Source organism: Dipteris shenzhenensis, chromosome 31 (genome assembly GCF_047967505.1).
Source record: "Dipteris shenzhenensis isolate YYH24624 ecotype China chromosome 31, Dip_SZ_1.0, whole genome shotgun sequence".
Classification (NCBI taxonomy): Eukaryota; Viridiplantae; Streptophyta; class Polypodiopsida; order Gleicheniales; family Dipteridaceae; genus Dipteris; species Dipteris shenzhenensis.
Genome location: NC_141626.1, coordinates 35,989,460 through 36,013,448, shown reverse-complemented (window position 1 = coordinate 36,013,448; position 23,989 = coordinate 35,989,460). Strand labels below are relative to the sequence as shown.

At 45.2% G+C, this 23,989-nt stretch overlaps 1 protein-coding gene across 2 annotated transcripts in view; it reads left to right on the top strand.

The window, feature by feature from the left end:
• LOC147881400 (Profilin family protein) overlaps positions 1-23,267 on the top strand; it is a 53,408-nt gene extending 30,141 nt beyond the window's left edge. The window contains exons 3-6 of one of the 2 annotated variants that reach the window (XR_015540475.1): positions 22,175-22,284; positions 22,427-22,541; positions 22,651-23,054; positions 23,122-23,267. Coding sequence is in view for 1 of the 2 variants with exons in the window: in XM_087369943.1 (XP_087226069.1) it covers positions 22,175-22,284; positions 22,427-22,541; positions 22,651-22,735 (310 nt within the window). In the remaining variant the exon portion in view is untranslated. Of the gene's footprint in view, positions 1-22,174; positions 22,285-22,426; positions 22,542-22,650 lie in introns of both variants that reach the window. The other variant, XM_087369943.1, reaches the window with a different exon arrangement.
• The last annotated feature ends 722 nt before the right edge of the window (positions 23,268-23,989 follow it).

The following is a 23,989-nucleotide window of genomic DNA, read 5'->3' as shown; positions in this document are numbered from 1 at the left end:
GGATGGTGGTCATCCAGGATGTAGGAGCAAAAGTCTCCTCATAATCTATGCCCTTTTTCTGAGCATAGCCTTTGGCAACCAGCCTTGCCTTGTATCTGTCAATGGAGCCATCTAGCTTCCGTTTCACCTTGAAAACCCATCGTGTACCAATGGCATGTTTACCTGGTGGCAAGTCTACGACATCCCAAGTCTGATTTTTCTGAATGGACTGCAATTCATCGTGCATGGCATTCATCCAATGCACATTGTCCTTTGCTTCTTCGAATGTTGCAGGCTCCTCCTCATCGACAAGAGTACCTGCATATGCTGATTCCCACTGACTTAGCACCTTCCATGTGCCTTACTGCATTGCGAGTCCTGCCAGGTAATGGAGCATCAATCTTACTCTCCCTGAGGGTCTGTAACAGCCAGTTTGGGACTGTTTTTGCTGCATGTATGTCTGCAATTTCTTGCTGAACCACCTGTTCCATTGCCTGTGGAGGTGGCAAGACATCCTGTGGCTGAACTGGAGCATCGGGAGGTGGCTGTAAATATTGATTTGCATCAGAAATATCAGCAGGGGAACCCAAGGCAATGGGTAACAACCCCTCAAAAACATCCTCCGAAGAAGAAGGCATATGAAATTCAGCCTAAGTGTGAGCTTAATTTTCTGCAAATATCACATCTCTACTGACAATGATCTTGCGTGTAGCAAGATTGTAGAGACGGTACCCCTTGCTTTCTGCACTGTACCCAACAATTATGCACTTAATTGCCTTATTTGACAACTTATGCCGAAATTCAACTAGCACATGAGCATATGCAAGGCATCCAAAGACACGGAAATGATCCACTGAAGGCTTTCTCCTATTCCAGACTTCATAGGGAGTTTTTGTTTTCAAAGCCTTAGTGGGAGACCGATTTAAGATGTAGTTGGCACACATTAGACCTTCAAGCCAGAATTTGTGAGGCATGTGTTTGCTTTTCAGCATATATCTGTCCATCTCCATAAGAGTTCTATTTTTCCTCTCAGCTTTGCCATTTTGCTGAGGGGCCAGCCTCACTGTGAGCTGATGCACAATACCCTTGCCTTTCAGAAAAGCATCAAAATCTGCAGATAAGTATTCCCTACTTCTATCTGTGCGCAATGTTTGTATCGTGAGTCTAGATTCATTTTCAACCATGGCTGAAAAGTGTTTAAACACCATGAACACTTCTGATTTGCGCTTCAGCCCAAAGATCCAAGTGAAATTGGAGTAATCATCAATAAAAGTAACAAAGTAGAGATGACCACCCAATGGTGGAGTCCTCATGGGACCACAGACATCACTGTGTATAAGCTGTAATTTTCGGACAGCTTTAACTGAACCATCCTTTTTGAAGGGGAATCTATGCATCTTGCATAAAATGCACCCTTCACAGGCATGTGGAGGAGGTATCTCAAGAGGTGGCAATGCATCAACCATAGAGTGCTTCTGAAGTGTCATCAAGCTATTGTAATGCATGTGGCCATATCTGGCATGCCATAACTCTGCATCTTTTTGACTTGAACTTTGAGAGCATAGCTTGTTCACTTGCACGTGAAGCCAAGTTTTTCCTGGTTTGCTCTTCCTGAAGCAGAAGTTCTATCAACTCATGAAAAGTGAGAGGATTTGCACCCCCCCTCAATGATAAGTTCAGCGAGGTATGAAAGCTGAGATAAGTCTCAGGAAGAGAATTCAGAGTGGTGGTAATCATCTCTGAATCAGGAATAATCTCATCAATGTTCAATAATTCCTCTCTGAGATCCTGTAGCTTTGTGAGGTGGACTGACATGGAGTCACCCTCTTCCATATGTGTATTACTTAACTCTCTTTTCAAGAAAGATACCCTTGCATCATTCCGTGCTGCATACATGCTTTCTAAGATATCCCACGTTGCCTTCGAGGTCTTACACGACCGGATATGCGGAATGATAAATCTTTTCACTGAAAGAGAGATGCATGACAAAGCTAAGGCATCCCTTGAATCCCATCTCTTTTGTTTTGGAGTGGTGGCTACAGCTGCACCAACAACCTGTCCTGCAACTGCACCCTGTGCACGACCTCTTCCACCTCCTTGCTGGGGAGGGGTATTAGGTGCCATACCTACTGGTAGGATCTCACCCCCATTCACATAATCCCGTAAATTGCAAGAAATCAGAATATTGCGTACCATAAAACTCCAGAGGGAGTAGTTGGTACCATCCAACTTGTCTTCCTGTGAAAGACCACCGAACTGGAAATCATTCTGATTTTGCTGGGCCATATCTGAGAAAGAGATTTTAGTAGATACAAAACTGAATTCCCTTACTGGGAATGAAATGCATAACTCTCAAAAAACACAGCCAAGCACTGGCTGTAAATGCAACTCAGATTTCTGCACTTGCACTGTTAGAAATCTGTCCAAGCATCAAAAACTCTCCAAAATCTGCCAAAAGTGCTGCAAAACACTTCAAGAAAGGCAGTATGAACTGAAATCTTCAAAATCGCTCTCCCAATACAGAAGCCCCAAAATAGGCCTGAAATTGCAACCAGAAGGGGGCAAATTGATCAAAAGCTCCAAATGTTGCAAGAATTGCGCTCTGTCTGCAAAAGCCCCAAATTTCACTGCGAAATTGCAGTGTAATCACAAAATCCCCAAATTTCTGCAAGAAATTGTACTGCAAAATTGAAAGCCCCAAATTTCGAGCTTGAAATTGCAACCAGAAAGGGGCAAAACCATAGAAAGCCCCAAATTTTGCAATTTCAGTAGAACGCCCCAAAATTTTGGGCTAAACCTCTGAATCTGCCTGCAATGTCTGCTTCACAAGCAACTACGAACCCGAAAATACCCAAATGACTGCAAAAGACTGCAAATGTCTGCACAAATACCACCAGATCTGCTGGTACGGTGACTGTACGACAGAGTACGGATGATCGTACTGTACGGTCGATGTAGGTTGGTGCCACACGTGCGGACGAGCAGGTACGGATGTATGGACGAGCAGATCTGCGGAGCAGTTAGTACGACGCAGGACGTGAAGAATTCCCAATGTGGCACGACATGTATCACTCGCACATGGAAGTCATTGACAAGAACGAGTCTCGATTTGACAAGACATGCAACTACACAGCCTTGCCTATCAGCAGGCCTGAGCCTTGCCCATCCGTGACAAGTAATAGTAGCATGGGGAATCCCATTACATGTAAAGAAAAATTTGACCGAGGCTTGGAAATGAATTTACATGAGATGAAACTGACAAGGCGCGACCAACAACACCCCCCACATGCTATCATGGAAAATAAACAATACTACGCACTTTCCAAAAAGCTAAACTCCAAGCAATGATTAATCTTGGAAGACATCATGCTCGAGAGAATTACCAAACCTCAAGAAAAAATCCATCTGCTACTCTCCGGAGAGGCAGTATTGGGAAAATTTTCAACTCATGCTGCTAGTACTTCGCTTCTACTCACACAAAGACACATCCATGTTGACTTGCCTAGGGCGATGTTGTCCGCTTACATTGGAAGGGTTTCTCATGCTATTGGCTGGATGACTTTGTACACGACACTCCAGCCACCACTACTTTCATCAACTTACACCTCCCTTTCTGTAGAGAAACTACAGTGCTTGTCTAAGACATTCAAAGAAGTACAACTATTGGTTATTGACAAAATCTCACTCATTGGGCTAAACACCTTCATTGTAGGGGATTCTCGCATGCGAGAGAAATAAAAGATAACCATGATCAGCCCTTTAGCAGAGTTGATGTTTTACTATGTGGGGACCTCTACTAAGCAAGACCTAAAAGGACTCGTGGATTTTTCATGTGACAGACATGCTCCTCCTAGCCATGCTAGGATCATTTTGGAGGACCAAGTTGTTTTAGTATGAGCTTCAAATGCCCATGCACCAAAATGATGCACTTTCCTTGCCTTGCTCAACAAGATCAGAATTGAGTCACAATTAGACACCAATAGATCCTAGAAAAATAGATGGGCTTCACACTGAGCTGCGCCTAAAACTAGAGATGATCTTAGAAATATGTTTGGGGAACTTGAACGTAGCAGACGGCATTGTTAATGGTCCAAATGGGGTCTTCATAAATAGCAACATGGAAGTCAAACCATATGTCATTTGGATGTTCTTCAATGACCAACGTTCTAGATTGTGGACACGTTCAGAGAACCAGCAACTACGGCGACGAGCTGTATAGCCGTACGGTCGTGCAGTATGGAAGCAGCAAGTATGAGCAGGTACGGCAGATGTGTAGTTGACAAAGGTACGAGTAGGTACGGACGACGAGATTGCAAGTACGAGCAGGTATGACAAGTACAAGTACGAAAGCAGCAAGTACGGCAGGTACGGCAAGTACAGAAGCAGCAGGTACGGACGATCAACACAGGTGTAGTACGTGCTGGAGTAGCAGGGCCGTACGGACCTGTATGGAATGTACGGCACTGTACGGGATGACGAGACTGCAACAGATAGAAGGTACGGCCAGCAAAGGGAGCTCGCGGGAGCTAGAGTCCGGGAGCAGGGAGCAGGTCCAAGAGCACGATCTGCTCTGATACCAAATGTGAGTGTGAGTGGAGAGAGAGCAAGAGAGTGAGCTGAGAGCTTGAAAGCTTGAAAACTTAGTTGCAATAGAAGAGTGTTAGAGATACAACTGAAGGAGTGAGATAAGGTTTTGTCCTAGTGACAAAACCTTAGTAGTCACTAACCATAGTTAGTGGACTAATTGCGGTTAGGGGGAAAAACCTCTTAAAGAGGGAAAAGTGTCCCTAACTAGCTTATTAAATTACATTGGTCACTGCTGAATTAGATCTATAATTCTAACATTTTGTACAGGGCACCCAGCAAGGTAATTGGTCTCCACTGAGACACTAAATTCCTGCAACCCCCTTTCGGAATCAAATGAATGAGGCCCTCCGTAAGTGAGTCTGGCATCTCACCCGAGTCCCATACACCTCGCAAGGCTGAGGTAAGGTTATCCCCAATCTAATCCCAAAAAGTAATAAAAAATAAGGGGGTAAGTTCATCTCAAACAGGACACTCGCCCTTGTGAAGCACAGAGAGAGCAGTCCTGAACTCTACATTGGTGAAGGGTGCATCAAGTGAAACAGTCATATCCCCTGTCACCAACCTAGGTAAGTGTCGCCAAATAACCACTCTAGCATCATCTGTGGCCTGAGTGATTGGATCTGCTGTAAGAAGGGAGGCATAGAAATCGGTGGCAACGTTCAAGACAGCATCTGGATGTGTCTGAAGAACTCCGCCTGAGTCAACAAGTTGTGAGACGCTCTCCCTACTATGTCTGGGGCCAAGAGGAGAGAAGAACTGCTTGTTGACCCTACCTCCCTTCTGTATCTAAAATGACTCTTTGGCGTAAAAGACATACTTTGCTCTTTGATCTAAAAGTGACTATTGCTGAGCCCTTGCTGCAACAAGGCCCTCGTAAATCCAAGCATCTGTAGGCCTCTTCTGCTCCACCCTCTAGAGGGCAGCTAACTTTTGGTGGATACCTACCATAAGTCTGAGGATCTCGCTTCAGACACGAGCAACTGAAAGATAAAAGTCAATGATATCAGAGAGGGCTGCGGCTAAGTCTGAAGGAGAAAGCTCCCCATCCTGCAAATGAGATACCCAGGTCCTCAACACTGTCTCTGTAAGGCCCTCCTTTGCATAGAAAGAATCTGGAATCCTAACACTGGCAAAGCGACGCCTCACATGGGGATCTGAGACCATCAAAACCACTAGAAAATGATCCGAAGTGGACACCCCAGCTGCAATACAAACAGTACCACCTTTGTCAAGAGTCCAATCATCCACATAAAATCTGTTAATCCGTGCATGTATAGGAATCTGCAATCTCCTGTTCGACCAAGGAAACATGAGAGAATGTGGATGAGTGTGAAAAGCATCATCAAGCCAAGCATCCCTGCCATTGTACTGAAAAAGGAAGGCATCCCACGCTGCTCTCTCTAGGGACTGAATGCCACCTTCCCTACCACCCCTTTTGTCTGAGGGCATTTCAACCATGTTGAAATCGCCCCCTGTAATCCAAGCATCTGCAATATGTGACCAAGAGAGTAGTTCCTTCCAAAAAAGAACATGATCCCCTCTAGAATTGGGTGCATAAAGGTTTAAGAGACCAACCTTATGTCCTTCAATCAAAAGTATAATCCACTGAGCTTTAGAAGGGACTATGATCCCGTGTCCAATCACCAAGGGGAGTATAGAAGAAGAAATAGAAATGCAAGTACCCTTCCTGGTGCCGAAGGTGGGTGACCAAAAAGTGTGGCTTGAAAGAAGCTCACCCGACTTGGAACAATCCCTGGCATCTAATTTGTGTTTCTGAATCATGAGAATGTCCATTGGACCCCCAATAACACTTGGATGAAGCTGGTTACGAATCCGCTAGGTACACCCCCGAGGCCCTGAAAGTTCCAACTAACAATCCTCAACTGCGAGAGGAGGAGGCCGGATGGAAGATCCTACTCGACCTGGTAGTGGAGAAAGCCCTCTCCTGTGAAAAATTCCTCCTATCAAGAGGAGGGAAGTCAACTGGGGAAAGCACACTCCCCCCTACTGAGGGGGAAACTCTATCTTGGAAGATGTGCTCCCCAAGCGTGGAGGGTTTAAACTCCTCTGTCTCAAACTCAGCCAAGTCTGCCAGAACTGAAAATAAATTCTTGTGAAGTATCTCTGGCGCAGGAGTGCGCAGGAGCCCTGCGGGAGGAGGAGTGGAACCAATAACCCCCTTACCTCTGTCAGGTGGATGTGGCCACAACTGCATGACCTGTTACGCTCAAGCCGAGGTAACATGACCTCGGAAGGGTCGGTCGATATTTTCCTTTAAAGGATTGATGTTTGTATTATATTTGTTTGGGCTTCATGTAAATGATAAAAAAGGAATCAAGGTCAAGGTCCTTGGTGAGGGTGATATGGCACTAGACTAGGTGGATCTAAGGCTAAGGGACCTAAATGCATGAAATGTGCTAAGGGGCAAATGGTTTTAATGATATCCCAAGAGAGGGGTAAATGATGCATTAAGGAGGGACCCTAAAATGAAGACATGTGGCATACTAGATCCATCGAGGGAATTTTGGGGCTTGGTGGAAATTTAGTAAGCAAGAGCTTCAATGTAAGAATTTTCAGAAGAGAGAACTTACTACCACTGAGATCGGCTGGGAGGTGATTCTTCGTGCCTACGCCTGTGATTTAACGTAAGCTAGGAGTAAACAAGTTTGCACTTAATATTTGGTATCAGAGCCCTGGTCGTGGAATTGCATCGGGCTGTGGGAGTTGGAGCGACGCTTCGCTCAGAGTACACAGTACGGTTAGACTTGCCTTGGTCTGTTGTTCGGGTGTAGATCATCAGCGAATTGTGTGAGTTGGTGGTTTGACCGGAAGAAATGCACACGAAGTCATACGGGATTGGAGTCAAAGACGAAAGCTGTGCGTGGACTTTGTGACGGGAATCTGACGAGCTGTTGACGCTTTGAAGGTGATGAAGCAAGAGGTTGCGACTGCAAGCTGAGGGCTATTTTGTCATCACGGGACTTGCATGTACTACTTGAAGGGCGCTTGGAGTTCGATACCAAGGTCCATTTGCCTGGTGGAAAGGAGTTGCGTTGGATATTTGAGTGGCGCACGTGCAGGTTTATGGGTGGTTACTTTCAGGGCTCCTTGGCATCGGCGGAGGGGCTACCTGTTGTCATATTTACGTAGTAACTGGCTGGCGAAGCTTTGGTTAACACCAAAGGCTGGAGCGTAATAAATTTCCAAAACCTTGCACCTTATAACTTGACCCGTGATAGAATCTGTGGCATAAATGGCTGTCGCCCTGCGCCAAACGTATGGAGCTATGGAGCGTAACAATTGATTTGCAAAGTTCGAGCGCTACTTTAGTTATAAATGGCTTGCAAGTTGTGGGTTCGGTAGCGAGTAGAGTTACGTCTGTTGCTGTGGACCGCTATTGGGGAAGCTTGGTTACATTTAGTCGTACCAAAAGATTAACGACTATGCTCATGAAGACCTGCCTGGGACAAGTTGATCTCTTTATGCAGTAGAAATATGACCAAGGAGCTCTCTATGCCTTGTAAGTTTTGTTGGAGTATATGCTCGTTTATTTCCCTTGGCGTTTGAGTTATTTCAGATTGCAAATATTTCCCTAGTATAGGGAAAAGATTTCGGTTTGGTTCTCAACTAATTTCAGTTGATGGTTACGCCTGTTTAGGCACCTTTTTGTGGTTATGAGATTGAAAAGCAGTTTGTAAATATAGTTCTTGGCGGTGTTTTAAAAAAAAAAAAACCATCGACCTAAATAGAAGTAGAAGAAGAAGCTTCTAGGGTGAATCCCGTAGAGTTGGGAGTCCGGCTGAACCCGCAGGTGTTGCGTCCAGCAGGTCATACCCTATCTGGCAGAATTGCAATGTTAGAGGATGCTTTGCAACAGATTTTAGTGCAATAGTTACAAGCAAATGTAGGGCAATCTGAGCTTAGAAAAATGATACATAGTATGTCTGCTAGACCATCTCGTGAAGAGAAAGGAAAATCTCCAATGGAACCGGAGTCGAGTATTCATACGGTCGAGCCTAGGAGGGATAAGGTGCCTAACATTGCCAATTATAGGCCAGAAAAGTATTCTGGTCGGATGTCTGATCGTAGTTCCGATATCATTGAGACCTGGTTACACAAATGGGACGAGGCCTTCGCCATTTGTGAAATCAGGAATGATATGAAGAAAATCCGCGAGGCCACCCATATGTTTAATGAGGCAGCAGATAGGTGGTGGATAAAATAGCAGAAAGATGGAGTAGCATCCACTACTTAGGAGGGGTTTAAAAAGGAATTTAGAAAACACTTCCTACCTCCTGACGAAGCATCCCGAGCTTGGGATCAATATCGAAACCTTCGTCAGAGAAATTTATTAGTGGCAGAATACACTGATAAGTTCAGAGAAAGTGTAATGAAGGTTGATGAACCCCTACCTCAGTCAATCCAAGTAAAAGATTTTATCTTTGGATTGAATGATCGGATAAAGATGGAAGTTCGGGCTAAGTATGCGAATACGCTAGATGAAGCAATTGCCATAGCCCTGAACTATGAGGATGCAAAAGGGAACAGACCAAGTGGGTTTGTGCAGGTTGGGACTTAGTATGGGTACCCGAAGAAAACTGGGTTTAAGAAGAAGTGGATTAGCAAAGGGAGTGCCTCATAGCCTAGTGGTCAAGCCAAGCAGGCGAAACCAATTGAGACTCCTAAATCAAGTACCACCATTGGAATGAAAAGAAAAGTAACACCAATGGCAGCCCGGGCTTGGTCGAAGTCTTCTTTGAACCCAGAGCAAAGGGAAAAAGCGAGGAGAGAAGGCTTGTGTTTTGGATATCTTCAGCCTCATCAGTGGAAAGATTGTCCACGAAACAAGGATCGTCGGATGGCTGAGATGGTGGTCTCAGAATGCGACAAATGAGGGAAGTCCCAGAGCAGAACAGATGCAGATTCAGCTAGCAGGAGTCAAAGGTCAGTACCTTTTTTGTTATGTATGTCTGTTGCTAAGTTAGTAACTAGTGCACCTGATAATATCCTGTCAAAGCCCGCAGCAACGGGATATACAGCCTTTAATGATACGGAGTTAATTAAGATGAAAGGGCAAGTATCTAATCATGATGTCATTGTGTTGTTTGACTCAGCGTCAACGCACAATGTAATTAACTCCAAGCTTGTAAAGAGGCTGAAACTAAAGACTAGCCCATCTGACTATGCATATACAGTCAGAATGGCATATGAAAGTTCAACTGAAGTATGGGACCAAAGGATTACCCAGTTGGAGCTTTGAGTTCAGGACTATGCTGAGAAGCTTGATTTTGAAATGACTAAGCTTGCTCATGCAGACATAGCCGTGGGTAAGGCTTGGCATTCTAGGAAGAATGCACTCATAGATTGAAAAAAGCACATTTATCAATTCAAAATGAATGATATGCTGTATGTCTTATGAGGTGAAAAGGATATACCTCAAGGACCGTTGGTTTCCGTAATGGAAATTTGAAAAGCTCAAGAAGAGTTTTTGTTTCTTTGTACAGCATCGGTAGAGCCGATTGATGATTCTTCGGCTAGTACTGATGTTGCTCAAAATGGAGAGATGGCCAAGCTGGTTGATCAAATAGCAGAGGAGTTCTCTGATTGTTTTAGGGATGAGCTACCTTATGGGTGAGAGGGGGAGAGAAGTGGAAGAGAGCAAGAGAGTTAGAGTGACACTCTAGTGCGGGTGTGAAGAATGATGAGCCACACCACAAACTCACTTATGTTTTATTAGGATTAGGTTTACCCTATGACTGTCTTAAGACAGTCATAGGTGTCCTATCTTTTAATGAAGGGTTGGCAATGTGCCTTTACCCCAACAACCTCCCACCTAAAGGCCAATGTGCCTAAAGGGGAGAAAAGAATAAAAAATTACAGCAATATACAGTTACTGTATACAAGACCATAAAGTAAGAATGGTCTCATCCTAATCCCATGATGCGGCGGCAATGTGCAAACCGCTCTGTAGGCAAGCTCTTAGTGAGCAAATCTGTAGGATTATCATCAGTATGCACTTTCACAAGCTCAAGTCGCTTGTCTTCCAGTACCTCCCTGATGAAATGATATTTCACTTCTATGTGCTTGGTCTTCTGATGAAAGACTGGATTCTTTGCCAACATGATAGCACTCTGACTATCACAATGCAAAACTGGCATATCTCCTGTAATGCCCAAATCTCCCACTAGCCGAGTAAGCCATATTGCTTCCTTGCAAGCCTCAGTGGCTGCAACATATTCAGCTTCTGTGGTTGACAGTGCAACGCATTTCTGCAACCGAGACACCCATGATATAGCACCTCCTGCAAATGTGAAAATATAACCGGTAGTAGACTTCCGGTTATCCGCATTCCCTGCATAGTCTGAATCTGTAAAACCATGCACCAATGCATCCTGCCTACCATAGCATATGCACAAGTCTTTGGTACCCTTGAGATACCTCAAGACACCTTTCACTGCTTCCCAATGCCGCTTGCCTGGATTTGCCATGTACCTGCTGATGACTCCCACCGCAAAAGCAATATCCGGACGAGTGGCAACCATGGCATACATCAAAGATCCAACTGCAGATGCATACGGAACCTTGGCCATTTCAGCCTTATCATCATCTGATCTGGGGCTGTCCTTACTGCTGAGTTTTAAATGTGGAGGCAACGGGGTACTAATAGACTTCCCCCCCTCCATTTTAAACCGCTGCAGTACTTTGTCAATATACTCTTTCTGTGACAGAAACAAAAGTCCCTTGGACTTGTCACGAGTAATACGCATGCCAAGAATATGATTTGCATCACCCAAGTCTTTCATGTCAAAAGACTTATGCAGTTGTTTCTTCAAAGCACCAATCTCATGCTGAGATTTACTGGCAATAAGCATGTCATCCACATATAGAATGCATAGCATCAAACTGCCATCCTTTGCCCGTTTGGTGTACAAGCAATGATCGGTCTCACACCGATGATACCCTTGGGACTGCATGAAGGCATCAAACTTCTTGTACCATTCCCTTGGCGCCTGCTTGAGTCCATACAAGCTCCTCTTGAGCTTACACACAAGCTGTTCTTTTCCTTTAACAGCATATCCCTCTGGCTGACTCATATAGATCTCATCATGAAGATCTCCGTGAAGAAAAGCTGTCTTCACATCCATTTGACATAAATCCATAGTCAATGCCCTTTTCCTGCTTAAATCCCTTGGCAACCAATCTGGCCTTATACCGAGGTAAAGCATTTGAATCCACTTTGACTTTGTAAACCCACTTGCATGGCAAAACCTTTCTGCCTGCAGGTAACTGCACCAAATCCCATGTATCATTCTGAAGTAGGGAGTCCATTTCTGACTGCATGGCTTTCTCCCACTTCTTTTTCTCTGTTCTTCCCATAGCTTCCTTGAAGCTGGAAGGCTCACCACAATCTGTCAGCATGATAAAATCAGCCACATTATTAGCTCCTGGAACAAACCTGGCAGGAGGCCGTTGTGCACGGGTGCTCCTCCTAACAAAATGTTCCGGATTAGGCTGCTGTCCAGCCTGTTCTTCATGCATGACGGGTGGCTGTACCACCATATCTGGCTGTACTACAGCCCCATCTGTTGGCACATCCAGTGGTGCATCATTGGCAAAATTATCTGGCTGATTTTCAGCCTGTATACCCTCTTGTACAGGGTGATCTGCAGCAGCCTGCTGCTGCATATAAATGGGCAATCTTTGCTTTCCAATATCATCATAAATAACCCTCCTGTATTCCACAGGTTGCACGGGTTCCTTGTGTACACTATCTTCTTTAAAGATGACATCATTGCTGCGTATAACCTTCCGTTTAACGGGATCCCATAACCTGTACCCCATTTCACCTTCGTCACCATAACCCATAAAGATGCATCTGATAGACTTTGGATCCAGTTTGGTGCGTAGTTCTTTGCGTACATGAGCAAAGCACTCGCAGCCAAATACACGTAAGTGCTTATATGAGGGTGGCTTGCCAGACCACACCTCCTCTGGCACTTTCAACTCCAAAGCCTTATTTGGTGACCTGTTAATAATGTGAACTGCTGTTTGCACGGCTTCTGCCCAAAAGCCATGGGGTAATGCAGCATAAGACAACATACATCGAACCTTCTCCTGAATAGTTCGATTCATCCGCTCACTTGCACCATTTTGAGATGCATTATGAGGGGCTGTGAGTTCCTGTTTGATGCCCTTAGCTTGGCAAAACTGCACAAAAGCATGTGACACATACTCACCCCCATTATCGGATCTGAGGCATTTCAGCCTACGACCTGTCCGATTCTCAACTTGAGCGACAAACTTCTTGAAAGCATCTAAGGCATCTCCCTTATGCTTCAAGAAATAGACCCACACCTTACGTGTGGCATCATCAATGAAAGTAATAAAATATTTTGCACCCCCTAGTGATAACTGTGGCATCTCACACAGATCAGTGTGCACTAGATCAAGTGGTGCTCTATTCTGAGGAGTTCTCCTCTTATGAGGAGTGACAGAGTGCTTGCCAAAAATACAATGATCACAAGTAGGCAAATCTGAAAAAGAGAGAGGCGGCAGATAACCCAAACGTGACAGTTCTTGCATTCCTTTAACAGACATGTGTCCCAACCGGCTATGCCACAATGAAACCTTTGGCAGCTCGGTTATGGCAACAACATGATTACCCACACTGGAAACATAAAGAGGGTACAAGGTATCACTTTTAAAACCCTCAGCCACTACAGTCTGGCCATCAGTAATCACCCATTTGGAATCCCCAAATGTGGTGTGGTAACCACAGTCATCCAATAAGCCAGTGCTAATCAGATTTTTCTTGATTTGCGGCACATGGCGAACACCATCAAGCATAAATGACTGTCCATCAGGAAATACTATCTGTATACTGCCAATCCCTGCAATCTGACATGCATAGTTGTTCCCAAGATGAACAACTCCATGAGTACCTGTGTAGGAAGTAAACCACTCCCTATGAGGAGTAACATGAAAAGAGGCACCTGAATCCAAGAGCCAGGTGTGCATGTCATGGCCATCAATAACCAAAGCATGTGCTATTACAGCAGAAGAGCATAAAACATCATGTATGTCATTGTCACTGTCCTCTGCTGCAACATTCACTGCATCCAAGTCATCTGCCTTGGCCTTGCCTTTGCCTTTGCTTGCATTTCCTGCATCCTTTGTTTCAGCCTTCTTGGCTTTCTGATCCCGTATGAACTTGAAGCACTTCGACTTCACATGTCCCTTCTTGCCACAATAAAAGCATTCAATGTCCTTTTTGCCACGGGACTGACTACGGGATTTGGACTTACTAGCAGATCTCCCCTTCTGCTGAGTCCTGCCTCTGTCCTGTACCTGCAAAGCATTTGAAGACTTGCTGCCCGCATTATTCTTCCTGCTCATCTCCTCCATAAGGAGAGAGCTCTCTACATCAGCATAAATAAGAGTGGCATTCGAGTTTGACAGGGTGGTCTTGAAAGTGTCCCAACTCTCGGGGAGGGTACACAGCAAGAAAGTAGCCTTGAACTCCTCATCAAGGTTCAACCCCTGTGCAATCAGCTGTGTAAAGATAGCATTGAACTCACTCAAATGTGAGGTCATAGCTGTACCTTCCTTCATGCGAAGATCGACGAGCTTCTTCAGCCAATAAACCTTACTGGCTGAGCTCTTTTGGGCATACAATTCTTCTAGTCTTTGCCATAGACCATAAGAGGTCTTTTCAGCCTGTACATTGAACACAAGAGTGTCTGAAATAGTGAGCATGATAGCTGCCCTCGCAGACAAATCAAGCTCTTCCCAGTCATCAGCTGCCATATCAGATGGCTTGACACCCTTCACCCTTATGGGCTTAGCAATCTTCTTTAACAGAAGTACATTCAAGCACTGTTCTGCCCATAATGCATAGTTGTGTGCTCCTTCCAGTTTCTTTATGTTCAGAATTGAAGAATCACCTCCCCCTGATGCCATATCAGATGAGGAAAGTACCTGACTCCCTGGAAGTAAAAAGACTGAATAAAAATTCTGATTTCTCAGAAAAAAACCTGCTCTATTCAAGAGCCAGAAGCACTTTCAATGGTGCTGTTTTTACTGTCAGTAAAATCTGCAGCAAAACAGTAAATGACCCTGCAAATACTGTACCTTCTGACAAACTGTTCTGAGCTCAAAGAGGCATAAAAAACAGTAATTTCAGACTGCTGCTGCTGCTCAACAAGTGCTTAACAGTGCACAATCATCTGACAAAACCACCAACACTGCTGTAAACACTGCTGTACTGACTGTACTCATCACTTCTCCCACCTCAGATGAGGTCTTGCACTGAGTTAAATTGCAGAAACCACTTGACAAACACCCAAAAAAAAACAGTAAATGATCCTTCAGCCTGTCACAAAACCTGCAACAGTAAATGGGATAAATCCCAAGCAATCACCCTTAGACCAAGGGGAGAAAATGCATCTGAAGATCTCTGTCGGTAACCCAAGTGCTATCAAACAAAGTCTGGGCAAAAGCCCCTTGATCTGACACCTGAATCAAGTGGAGAACACCTCAACACTGAGGTAGCATACAATATGAAATCTCTCTGACACTTGTACCTGACAATGTGCAATGCATAGACTGCCCCTGTGTACTCAGTAACAACACAAATCACAAAGTACAAACACCAAGAAGAAAATCTTTTGAGCACTGTCAACGATGGGCAGTTAGGGATCGAGTAAACTCGATGCGCCCTGACCAAGCGTGGCTCAACTGAGATTTTCAAAGTGCGTACAAAGAATGTGACCTGCAACAAATGTCATCAAATGCACTGCGGAAACAAAGTAAATGTGTGCTCCCTAGCTACACACTGCCTCAAGGCATATACTGCAAACACATCCAGGCAAAAGCCCTTTGAAATGGTCACCCAAAGCTGAGAATTGCACTCAGTAAATGCATAGAAGCTTCTGCAAAACAAGCATCTGACCTTCCTTAAAGACAAGTAACTGCGCAAACACCACCACTGTGGCACAAGTCACCTCAAGCGTGAGTGACACGAGAGTACCTGCTGTACCTCAACAAATGCACAGTATACAACTGAAATGCTTCAGGAATGTATCAGAAATGCTTCATGTACTGCGCGTACATGCACAAAACAGAGTGCTTCAGCACTATTCTTCTTCCAACAAAAAATGTGTCTGCTGTACTTTTCAGTACCTGCAAAGTACCTGCTGTACTTCTGTCCCTGCAGAGTACCTGTGTACTCTCTGTCCCTGTAGCAGACCAAGCGCTTTCCCCCAAAAAGTCGAGTCTTGCAGCAAAAACAAACGAGTCCTGCAGGTGAGTGAAGGAGTCGTCCGTACAACCGTGAAGGAGACGCCCGTACACAGTTGTACGGCAGTCCGTACGGCTGCCGTATGACTAGCTGCGCACAGCAGCTATGCAGCTGCCTGATGCAGCGTCGCAATGCTGCGTACAGCAGCTGCTGTACAGCTGCAACCCGACGTCGCCCGCGCCCGCGACGTCGCCCTGCAGCCCGCGCAAAAAACCCTGCAGCCCGCGCCTGCGCCTTCAGCCCGCGCCCGCGCTGTCGCCCTGCGTAGATCCGTCGAGATCTGTCGAGATCCGTCGAGATCCGTCCGTACGGTTGTACGGACGACGTACGTCCGTACGGATCTGTCCGTACGTCCGTACGGAAAGGATGGGCTAGGGAGAGGAGGCTAGGGAGAGGAGGCTAGGTAGGCAAGGGAGGCTAAGGTAGGCTCTGATACCAGTTGAGAGGGGGAGAGAAGTGGAAGAGAGCAAGAGAGTGAGAGTAAGAGAGAGTGACACTCTAGTGCGGGTGTGAAGAATGATGAGCCACACCACAAACTCACTTATGTTTTATTAGGATTAGGTTTACCCTATGACTGTCTTAAGACAGTCATAGGTGTCCTATCTTTTAATGAAGGGTTGGCAATGTGCCTTTACCCCAACAATGGGTTACCTCTAAAACGGAATGTTCAGCATAAGATTGAACTAATCCCGGGGGCAGAACCTGTAAATAGACCTCCCTATAGATTGAATTTTACTGAGGAGGCGGAGGTGTGAAGACAACTGGAAGAATACCTCAAGTTGGGGTAGATTCAACCAAGTTTCTCACCTTTTGCTTCGTCAGTGATATTAAAGAAGAAGAAAGATGATACTTTTCGCCTCTGTATAGATTACAGAGCATTGAATAATATCACTATTAAGCTCAAGTATCTGATGGCTCGGATTGATGATTTGCTAGATGCATTACATGGGGCCGTAATTTTCAGTAAGATAGATCTCAAATGTGGCTACCATCAGATCCGTATTAGAGCCGAGGATGTGCATAAAACCGCTTTTAGAAGCAGGTTTGGACATTATGAGTTTTTAGTAATGCCCTTTGGACTTACCAATGCTCCAGCTACATTCGTCATGCTTATGAACGATTTACTGCGTCCGTATATCGGAAAGTTTGTAGTACACTTTATTGACGATATTCTGGTATTCAGTAAAAGTATCACTGAGCATTATGAACACTTAAGAATAGTGTTTAGTACTTTGAGAAAAGCCAGTTTTTATGTAAATAAAAAGAAAACTATACTGTGTATGGTAAGACTTGAATATTTAGGATTCATAATTACTCCTGAGGGGGTAGAAATGGATTCAAAGAAAGTGGCTGCGATACTGACTTGGCCAATCCCTCAGAGTTTGACCGCCTTGCGATCATTCTTGGGATTTGTCCAATTTTATCGAAGGCATATCAAAGGATATTCCGAAATAGTATCGCCATTGACAGATCTAACCTCAGATAAAGTACCTTTTATATGAGGACAGAATCAACATGAAAGTTTTAACACCATAAAACAAGCTGTGGTCTCAGGACCGGTGTTAAAAATAGTTGATCCCCAGAAACCGTTTTTCCTTGAAACCGATGCAAGTGGCATTGCGGTAGGAGCAGTTCTCCTCCAAGAGGGAAGGCCAGTAGCCTTTGAAAGCAAGAAGCTTTCTCCCTCTGAGCGAAATTGGCGAACTCATGAATTAGAGTTGTATGCTGTTGTCCATGCTTTGAAAACATGGAGACATTATTTGTATGGATCAGAGTTTTATGTTGATGTTGATCACGATACTCTAAAACATTTTTATAAACAACCTGACTTGAGAGGCCGCCAAGCTAGGTGGACAGAACTCATGCAGGAGTTTAACTTGACGATTCGGTACCGAAGAGGGAAGGATAATAAAGTTGTTGATGCGTTGTTACGCATTATGCATAATATGAGTTTCACGGTATTAGAGAGTGCTCTAATGATCGAGATTAGAGAAACTAAAAAGTTGGACGAGTTCGTCCAGAGCCTTTGGCCTAAGGCTCACGTATTCAAATCCGGGGAAAAGGATGACCTGGCATCCAGAAAAGGCCAAACTTATGCAAGATATGCCATAAGAGATGGTATGCTGAAAAGAAATAGCAAGGTAGTAGTACCTAATTAGAATGATCTCAGGCAGAGTCATTCAACAATGCCATGATAGCCCATGTGCGGGACATCTAGGAGTCGAGAAGACATACGATCTCGTGAAGCAAGATTTCTTTTGGCCAAAGATGAAAAAGCATATTCATGAACATGTGACACGTTGTTTTTCGTGTCAGGTAAGTAAGGCAGAGCGGGTGAAGCCACTCGGACTTTTACAGCCCTTGGAAATACCACTAGGTAGGTGGGAGAGCATTTTCATGGACTTTATTGTAGGTTTGCCTACGACACAAGGGGGATATGATTCTATCCTTATGGTGGTTGATCGTCTTACCATGATGGCTCACTTCATTCCAACTAGAGAGTCTGTGAGTGCCCTGCAAGTGGCGGATTTATTTATTAGACATATATTTCGTTTACATGGATTACCCAAATCCATAGTGTCAGACAGAGATGTTAAATTTACCGGTCATTTTTGGACTGCGGTGTTTGAGACACTAAGGACTGAGTTGGGAATGAGTAGTGGGGATCATTCAGAAACGGATGGTCAGACGGAAAGAATCAACCAAATCTTAGAGGATATGCTTAGAGCATATGTGTCATTGAGGCAACATACATGGGACAAGTGGTTGCCATTGTTAGAATTTGCCTACAATGATAGAAAACATTCCTCTACAGGGTTTAGTCCTTTTGAGCTGAACTATGGTTATAGACTAGCGAATCCAACTATAGTTGGAGTGCCTCAGAAAGTGTCTAGTGCCGCGAACTTTGTAGTTTAGATGTGGGAGATGCTAGCACTTGCGAGAGCTAACATCCGCCAAGCTATGGATAGAGCTAAGGCGTATGCGGATGAAAACCGATCCGCTAGAGAATTTAAGGAAGGAGAAAAAGTTTTTCTCAGAGTTTCTTCGCACTCTAAGTCTTTGAGTGCAGGAGAGTGTGCTAAGTTATCACCTCGATATTGTGGGCCATGGTTAATTCTAAAAAGAATAGGCAAGGTAGCCTATAAATTAGAATTGCCATAGGGTTGTAAGGTGCACCCAGTGTTTCATGTTTCTCGTTTAAAGAAAATTTTGCATACAAGCGACTCACTAATCGAGGGTGTTGTTTTGTTTCAGGAGATAGAGGATAATGCAAGACGCAAACCAACATGAATCCTGGACCGAGGAACAATGCAAGTACGCAATCGGAAGATACCCACGGTGTTGGTTGCATGGCATGGTCTACCTCTATCAGAAGCTACCTGGGAATCCGTATACCAGTTACGGAGAGTATTCCCAGACTTTATCATTAAGGACGCTGATGCCTGAAGAAGGAAGGAATGTTACGCTCAAGCCGAGGTAACATGATCTCGGAAGGGTCAGTCGACATTTTCCTTTAAAGGATCAATGTTTGTATTATATTTGTTTGGGCTTCATGTAAATGATAAAAAAGGAATCAAGGTCAAGGTCCTTGGTGAGGATGATATGGCACTAGACTAGGTGGATCTAAGGCTAAGGGACCTAAATGCATGAAATGTGCTAAGGGAAAAATGGTTTTAATGATATCCCAAGAGAGAGGTAAATGATGCATTAAGGAGGGACCCTAAAATGAAGACATGTGGCATACTAGATCCATCGAGGGAATTTTGGGGCTTGGTGGAAATTTAGTAAGCAAGAGCTTCAACGTAAGAATTTTCAGAAGAGAGAACTTACTACCACTGAGATCGGCTGGGAGGTGATTCTACGTGCCTGTGCCCGTGATTTAACATAAGCTAGGAGTAAACTAGTTTGCACTTAATATGACCTCAGCCACAATTTTGTCATTGTTTTCAAGTAAAGCAACGGGTCTCTGCAGAAAGGTTCTCCCTAGATGAGCGCTCCTGTATTTGAACAGGGTCAGGAGCAGTCTCATCTACACATGGAACCAGGACATGGATGTCTCCTGCCTGAAGAAACGGGTCCGTGGCTCCGTCAGTGGTAGCCTGAGGTACTGGCTCACCAACTTTGACAGGGATCCAACGGGGGACGATTGAAGCAGGACGTGCTGATTGTCTTGTCCGCGCTGTAGAAGTACCAGGATGAGAGGCTGATGGTCTGGCTGTGAAGTCGAAGATCTAGCAGCACGTGAGGCGGTAGGAACTGGTCGTGAAGAAGGTCCAGGTCGGGTGAAGCTATGAGGTGCACCCATGGATCTTTTTGGTCTTTTCTTTTTCCTTGGGCACTCTGTGGCAAAGTGCCTAAGGGTCCTGCAAATCCTACACTGATCATGTCTCCTTGCAATCTCGACTCTCTGTCTGAAGAAGGAGCCATCTGGACGCTGAAGCATAATGTGGTCATTCGAGATGTTAGGGTTAGAGACAATGACCCTAACACGCGGTACCCCATCGGACCTGATTGCCTCTATTGCTGAAGTAGGCATCTTAGGGAGAGGGGGGATCTCAGCAACCGCTCCAAAGGTGGCTCCAATGGAATGTAGCAGTTGATGGTACACCTGAGGAAGGCCTGGAAATCTGATGAAGAGTGACGTCGTTCGGCTGTCTTCCTCGACAGGATCAAACCCCAGTGAAAAAGGGGTAAGAAAAATCCTCTTGGAACCTAGTGCTAGCGGACTAGCCTGAAGCACTGTACGTGCTACCTCCGAGGAGTTAAAAAAAATGTGGAAGAAACCTCGCCCAAGCAGACGAACATTTGAGAAGTGCCCTGCTAGGTCTCTAGGTAGAGTGGCGAGCATCCAGTCCCTGGCCTATAACCTGGAAGGGTGGGACCCATGGATGCGAGCAAAGAGCGAAGTCGAGCTCTCCTGCTCTGTATCTTTTTTGAGCTGCTGCAACTCGTCTTCTGAGAAAATGATGGTTTTTGCGGCTGCTGGAAGCGGGCGAGGATTGGCTGAAGGTAGAGTCATCGTCAATCAGGGTGGAAAGGCCGACGCGAACACAGTTGAACTCCGTCCGACTAAAATGCTACAAGGAAGGAGAAGGAAGAGTCTGAAGGGAGGAGACAGGAAGGGATAGAGCTGAGGTAGGCAGGGAGAAGCTGAGGGGAGGGGAAGGATTGAAAGAGGGAGGAGGGGTGAGGATAGGGGCAGGGGAAAGGAGGTGGAAGAGGGGCTGAAGGGGGCGGGGGTAGTGGAGAGGAAAAGGGGCTGAGGGTAGAGGAGAGGGTAGTAGGGGGTAGGGGCTGAGAGAGGGGGGGCTGTAGAGGGCGGAGTAGAGACGGGGTGAGGCGGCTGTAGAGGGCGGCAGAGCAGAGGCGGGGGTAGGGGCTGGGGGAGGGGCTGAGAGAGGGGGGGCTGGAGGGGCAGAGCAGAGACGGGGGTAGGGGTGGAGGAAGGGACAAGGCGGGGGCGGGGGCGGGGGCGGAAGAAAGGGCGGAGATAGGGGGGGGGAAAGGCGGGGGAGGAGGCTGGGAAAGGGGGCGGGGAAGAGAGGGTAGGGAGGGGGCTGAGGGGAGGGAGGAGAGAGGGGCGGGAAAGGGAGGTAGAGCAGCAGCAGCTTCCGATGTTTTTCCGCTTTAGGCTATCTTGGGCTCTGATACCATGTCAGATTATGCAGCAGACGTATGCATGTGGAAGAGAGGTCCAGGAATGCGACGAGAGAGAGAGATGTACTGCGATTCGGTATACTCCACACAAAGGACTGCACCTCTGGATGACTGCAAACTAATGCAAAAACTGCACCTCAGTAAGCTACATTAAAAGGGCACAAATGACCCTATTTATAGGAGGGGGAGGCTGCAGACTGGCTGACTTAACCCGACCTGGTCTGGGGTGGCTGGTCAGCTAACCCGACCTGATCTGGTCAGCTGACTCAACTCTGGTCAGGTTGGCTGACCCAAGCCTCTGGTTGGGTGGTTGGCTGACCACGTGACTGGCCCCAACCAGTTGGCAATAGCCAGCCCTAACCAGCCCTCTACCAGCCCCTAAGCAGGCTCTGGTTCCAGCCCCTAGCCATGCCTACATACCTTGGCTAAATGCCCTGGGACAGCCCCCAACTAACTGCATACATTATAGGAAGAATCTACTACTAAGGTCATCTCATACTACCATATGTTTCTGTAAACAATATAGCTGTGCAAAGCAGTTGGTCTCTGTGTGTGTGTGTGTGAGAGAGAGAGAGACAGAGAGAGACACAGAGAGAATCAAATTGTAATGTGTTCTGTCTCCCTTGATTTGTGATTTGATAAACGTTGCAGGGTTGCCCAAGAAAGTCTATCCCTCCGACCACCTGAGTTGCGTTCCATTGTAGACGGGGTCAGGGCCAAATCACTGCCAAGTGACTATTTTTGGTTGGGTAACCGTAAATGTAAGAGTAGCCTTTATCGTTTGTGCTTTTTCCTATTTCTAGTATTGAATTTGCATCATTTGATAAAATTTGGCATGAATTAAAATCAGTCCAAGTCCTATAATAACTTAAACTTGCTTTGCCTCATACTATTCTCGTGCAGACCTTGTCACGTCAATTCATGAGCACTTTTATTGTGCAAGGCGCGTAAATGCCGCAGCTCAGGATGGTGAAGGGGTTATAATTGCATGCATTCCATCTTTCATCTTGATCACGACGTATACATATCTTGTCTGCTAACCCTTACATTGCTGGGCGTTATACCATGTGGAGCAAAATGAGCAGGTTGTTTTTTGAAACTTGCATTTTTATGTTTGTTTGTGGCAGGTATGAGGGCTCACTTGGTGCTGCGAGTAAAGCAATGGCAGCTACAGAGTTGTTGACAGAGTCATTGATCCAACGCAGTATGTGATGCTCTGGGGGAAGTTTGTAGTGGGTATGCATAATGTGTAGGACTGCCATTTATCTCAGGAACGGACTCGGATCAAAACAAAGAACATGGAGGATCATCATGGTAATGTTTTAAAATTGGTTAGTTATGGTATCATTATTTCTACCCAAGGATGCCTGCATCTGAATAGGTGTTCTAGCCTTGCTTAACCTTTCCCTATACATATTTTGTCCCTGAACAATTACTGAAGGATGAGGAGGCACTAGAATGGGGTATTTTTTGGGGAGGGTTATTCTCACATGCTCATCTAATCTTGGTGGAGACCTGTAGCTTAAGGCCTGTTGGGGTGCTGCAATTGAAAATTGGGATGGCATGACGGTTAACTTGAGGAGTTGACGCTATTTGAGTGGACTAGTGCGAAGTAAACACTGTAATGGTGGTGTTGTGTTTACATTCCAACTCTTGGAATAGACCTAGGGTTTTTTACATAATGTATTTTCTGCCCTACGTAGTAGTATGTTAGTTGTCAGGGTTCAGTTATCAAATAAAATTGCTTTGGTCAGCTGTTCTTGGAGTATTAAATGCATATCTGGAAGTTTTGATAGTTGTTAAGAATTGCATATGGTTAGCTTTGCACTTTATTGTTAGTTTTCGTGGCCAAGTCTCTGTAGCCTTTATAAAGGTACACAATCTCAGTATTTTCTTCTACATGTTCATTTAAGGGGATGCATCTGTATTTACTTCACTCAGACCACTTACAAAATAGGTGATGGACTGCGGATGCTATAACAAGTAGTCATGCCATATATGAGTAAAGTTTCTGGTTTAAATTTTTTGAGGAATGGAATACTAAATCTCAGAAAACGGGTAGGGAAAATCTGTCCCCAACATGAGGAAAATCAAGATCTGCAATATAAAGGAGTCAATACTAATTTATAAATATCTTGATGAACAACCACGAACCTCACATGTAATGCTCTCTCAACTAGAGTGGGGCGACAATAGACGGAGTGATTACAGTGGTTACTTCAAAGGAAGCATGGGACATCTTATAGAACAAACAATACATCAAGGACTCTCAATTTCTAGAACCATTTGTTCACCATGAGGATGGAGGAAGGTGACACCAGGCAAGACTATCTCATGAAAGTGAAGTTGCCGAGAGATCAACTGAGTGGTTGGTCATGAGATGGACCCGGTTCAGTTGTCGATGCTTGTGCTCAACATGTTGCCAAAGAGCTTTAGAATCTTGTAACCAACATTAGGACTTTAGAA